General features: G+C 38.0%; 1 protein-coding gene across 1 annotated transcript in view; it reads left to right on the plus strand.

The window, feature by feature from the left end:
• dipk2ab (divergent protein kinase domain 2Ab) overlaps positions 1–4755 on the plus strand; it is a 41652-nt gene extending 36897 nt beyond the window's left edge. Inside the window, exon 4 of the mRNA XM_016551130.1 lies at positions 3004–4755. Coding sequence (XP_016406616.1) covers positions 3004–3335 — 332 coding nt within the window. The 3' untranslated portion in view covers positions 3336–4755. The remainder of the gene's footprint in view (positions 1–3003) is intronic.
• Positions 4756–5052: the final 297 nt, after the last annotated feature.

Here is a 5052-nt window from a genome sequence, read left to right on the forward strand (position 1 = left end):
CAACGCACTGGATAGCTGGCCAATCAGAGCACACCATTCAGACCGATGAGCTTTGTAAAAACCGACGATGCGTTTCAGAAAGGCGGGGCATAGAGGAGAAACAATAATGTACAGTATGTGGAAAATAATGTGTTTTTTGAACCTTAAACCGCATAAACACATTTCATTACACCAAATACACAAAATAATGTTCTTTTTAGCAACATCATATGTCCCCTTTAATAGCATGTAACTGTGGGCTGTTCTATTCAAGCTATATTGTCACATTTTCATTCAAGAATGATTTGTTCAATGAAAAGATCCTTTTCATCTGTATACTACATTTTCATCGAATTGATTTGAATAATCCTTAAACATTATTTTATAACTATAACATTAATAATAGAGTAAAAAACATTTTGCATAAATATTAATAAATAAGAATGAACCATGTCATGTATGCAATTTGTGTTTTTTTTTTTTTTATAATAATAATTAAAATGTATAAACTTAAGCATTATGCTGTGGCCGTTGGTCCTCTTTGCAGCATAAAAGGGGGGAATAACAGTTTGTCCAGTTTGCATAAAATGTGTTGTCTAGACTTGCCTCTGACAAAAAGGAAAAAAAAAAAAAAAAAACTTGGACATGTTTGGGCATTGCAAATTAAATTAACTTCCACTGCTAAGGAGCGCTTTAAAAATCACCCAAAGCACTGCATCCACAGGATATATATTCTACAATAAATGTAATAATTGTGCTTTGACTGTAATTATTGCTGCTTGTGGCTATATTTGCATAAAGCATTAATTTGTGGTGCTGCATGCTTGCTTGCAATGTAAGGGTGTTAATGCTAAGAGGAAAAAATGAAGAAAAAAACATGAGCTAATTAACTGCATGCTACAGATATTGTACATACATGGAGTTTAATATGTACTTTACCAAGAATAAGACTTGGTCTTTCATGGGCTTTAAACCTATATGCACTTGCACAAAGACACAGATCCGCATTGAGACCTCATATGTCTTGATGTTGCAGCACAGCAGTCACACAGACATCTACCAGAGTAAATGACATCTCTTCACTTTGGCTCTCAACATCTGCAGATCTGTGTTGAGCGATGATTGAGTTTAGGCATTGGTCTGGGGCCTGAGGCAGAGCCTGATGCCGGAAACACGGATTGAGTCATTGGAGTTGAGGAAGGACGGGCTGGAGTGCATTGAGTTTCTCAAACATGATTAGGGGTTGGCATCTCCTGGGTTGTTTCACTCTAATCAATTTGATCATTAATGCAACTCCAAAGAGTTTCCCATCATCAAGATTGTTATTTATGTGCACTGGATGCCAGGTCCTTAAAAAATAAGTGTGAAGATGAAGGTTGGATCGGTGTTCTGGGTAGAGAAACAGACCAATTTGTTAAGGAAGGAACATGCTGTACTTCAGAAATGTCCACCTGATTGCTTCTGTGCTATTTCTAAGTCACAAATTGCTCTCTTGGTCCATCGACTGATATTTTCACTGTGTTCAGACTGAATGAGTGTGTCCAAATATGATTTATAAAAAGCAGATATTGTTTTCAATTTTAAAATAAAAAAAATACTGGTCATTTTTTTTAAAGAAATGTCAATCCTAAAACAGAGATTTTCACGGTTGAAATGAACAAATATCCTGCTAATTTTTTCCGACTTTGAAGCATAGCCTACTGCAACATAAAACTCCATGCGATCGCATAAATATGAGCTGCTGTGAAAACTGCTCAAACACAGCTAGTTTTATCCAGGCCCGGTTTCAGAATTAAATACGGAGGGTGCTTTAGAAAGTGTGCTCTAGCCTCAATTCACATACATTTTCACGTATAATTTAGTCCTGTCCATTGCTCTTGCGAGTGTGAATCCCGCATAAATATGCGGATGTCATTCCCAAAACTTTGCAGTGTGTATGTGGCCCAAAAATAAAAGTTTTGTGCAAATTCTGAAAGGATTATAGGCAATATAGCCTAGCGAGCACACAAAGAGCACTGCCTTTATTATCACTAAAAAGCTGTCCCTCATCTTAGTTCATCGCGATCTCATTAAGTTTTGTTATAATGAGCGGATTCGTGAGCTTTCACTGGACTAAGCACTGGATAAAAATAAACCTTTTGAGTCTCTCCAGAGCGCAGACACAAGTATACATTGGATAGATTGCCAGCAGTTTCGCCAAAATGATAGTGAATAAATAATATCTCAAGTTTGTACGATCTCGAGCACCAATGGGATCGGCACCTATGTTCACAGCATCCAAAAATCAAATTAGAACCGGCAGAAATGTTTTGAAATCACTTGTACCCTACCTGATCGGGAAAAAATATAGTCTATCACGCTGCCTGTCAATTTGAGTCTTGTTAAAGATTTAAATTTCTGCCGCCAAGATGCTCCTCTGTCGGTCACAGATTATGGAAAGTGAAACTTAAAGCTGTCCGTGGGGTGGCTGGATTTATTCATGCACGTAAAATATTTATTAAAAGCTTCTTTCTTTGAACAGTCTGTATATTAACTTATTGGGAGAAAACGGTAGTTCTATGTGAAATCAGACATTGAGCACCCCCATATTGCCAAAATGGCATGATCATAACACCTCTGCAAATATTTGACTGTGATTAGTAGTCGAACCAGGCTCCTCCTATCGAAGCATCGAATCTTCGACCATTCAAGGTCACCCCTACTATTATTATTAATTAAAATAGTAATATTTTTGCCTGCATTATGATATCAGGGCAGTTGTATCACCCTGACATTTTAAATATCAAAATTAACTTTAATTTAGCCATTGAAAACATCAATTCATTGTATTGAGTTAATTGCATTTTTTGTATTCTTTTTTTAGAATGAATGCATATATCCAAACAAAAAAGCATCACGTTATTTTGAAACTTGTCGTAGACTTTACAAAAACCTACAAAACATGAAAGAGCAAATTCAGTTTGTCTATCGTACATTTTCTTCAACTACTGCATATTTACTCTTGTTTCTGTCATTTTCCTGTAGATAAGCCTGAGAACTACGACGTCTGGTACGAGAGCAAGTTTGAGGAGTGCGACAAGGAGGCCTGTCTCTCCTTCTCTAAAGACATGTTGTGCTCGCGGGTCACAGTGGACCACAATTATTACGCCATCTGTCAAAATCTGCTTTCACGATATGCTGTGTGGCGGGGCAGCTCCGGCGGACTTCTTCACGACCCCCCGCCACACATAGCCAAAGACGGCCAGCTCGGAGCCCTGTTGGATGAATGCGCCAACCCTAAAAAGCGGTACGGCCGCTTCCAGGCAGCTAAAGAACTGCGCGAGTACTTAACCCAGCTAAGTGGTACCGCTAGGTAATGACCGCCCATCCCTGTCAATGCTCAAAGTTCACACATTAATGGCCGACGACATCTTCAGGGTTTGGGGTTCCCCTGACGAAGCTTCGGTCTTCTGTGACTTTATCTCAGACCAATCGTCCTTCACACTACAATCTGTTATGTGTACGTTTTGTTTAGCTTACGCTGATCTTTAAATTATTGAAATGTCTTGAGTTCATTGCTTTTATTCAATAGTATATTTTGCAATAAAGGCAGCGGTTACGTCACCTTTGTCAACATCCTCCGGTTTCTCGCTGGAGGTTTACTTGCAAAATGGCGACCCCTCGAAAGGCAGCTGGGAATGTCAGTACACGAGCATTAACTCGGTCCAAAACTTTTCAGCATACGTCTTCTGCCTAATTGATTCACTTACATTCCAGGAAGAATGAGTTTGGCGTAAAGCATCATTTTGAGATGGTAGAGAGGATGTGGAAGTCTGTACATAATTAGAGCAGATTGGAAAGGGGAAATGAGTTGGAATTGCTTTGCATATACCAAAGAGTCTGATTCTATGTAACTCAAACCTGTGAACTAAAAGGGCAGAGCCTAAAAACTGAGCGTAGTCGGACCACCCCGGAGCAGATTCATGAATGTGATTAGACTTGTTACGAAGATTTGTGTTTGTATTAATAAAGCAAAGTCCAGAGAGACGGCCACAATGAATCCAAATTACGTGGCGCTATTAAATCAGAGTGGGGGTCCAGGTCTCTAATTGGCCGTTAACTATAAATAATGTACCAGCACACGGCGTGATGCGGCACTATCAACTCCTCGACGTGTGAACGAGAAATGGAAATGGAACTGAAATGGAACTTTCTATCTTTAAAATCAATCTTAACATTTCAATTTCACAGCTCTGCAATTGAATTAATCAAAATTTAATTAAACGTCTCTAACACTTAAGATCATTTAACTTTGAGCCATCAGCCTGCTGTTTTTTTCCCCACTCCCTGGTTTGATTTTGCACTTGGTGGACCAATGAATTAGATCAGTATGCTAATGAGTATGCGTTAGATAATGAAGTACACTAACGCTTGACTGACAGCATCACTCTGTTGAGCCTGGATTTTGAAAGCTAGCTTATCACTTTTCAACTTGATGTTTCTGCCAGTGCAAATGAATGAAATGAATTAAGATTTGAATCTTTTTTATTATTATTATTTCCCTGTTTGGGTTCTGGCCAGTCAGAGTCAAAGCAATAAGTGTCCATCAGCCATTATCAGTGAAGATCCCTCCGCTCTTGTCAAATCTAAACCGGTGTCCGGATGGCCTCTCTTTAGGTGTTGGCACGTGAGAGATTTTTTTGCGTGCATAAATAACTGTCCGCTTTTGTACTGTACTTCTATTTCAGTTGAGTATTACATCAGCTATGTCTGATTTTACTGTGCCTTTCATTCAGAAGTTGTATTTACAACTGTTAGTCTGTTTAAATATCAATGAATAAATGAAAATATATAAATGAGTATATATATATATATATATATATACACACACACACACACACTTCCGGTGTCCGTTATCAAAATTATTTTTGAAAAATTAAAAAAAAGTTATCAAAATTATTTGATGTCACTGCATTTTCCTGCACTTATTAAGGTAACTCAATCTACTTACTAATGTACATTTACCAAATATCAGTACTAATATGACCTGTAACAATACGTAATGTGAGATTAATGTATCTAGGACCAGATGTG

This window comes from Sinocyclocheilus rhinocerous, unplaced genomic scaffold, assembly GCF_001515625.1.
Source record: "Sinocyclocheilus rhinocerous isolate Xijiao unplaced genomic scaffold, SAMN03320098_v1.1 scaffold914, whole genome shotgun sequence".
Taxonomy (NCBI): domain Eukaryota; kingdom Metazoa; phylum Chordata; class Actinopteri; order Cypriniformes; family Cyprinidae; genus Sinocyclocheilus; species Sinocyclocheilus rhinocerous.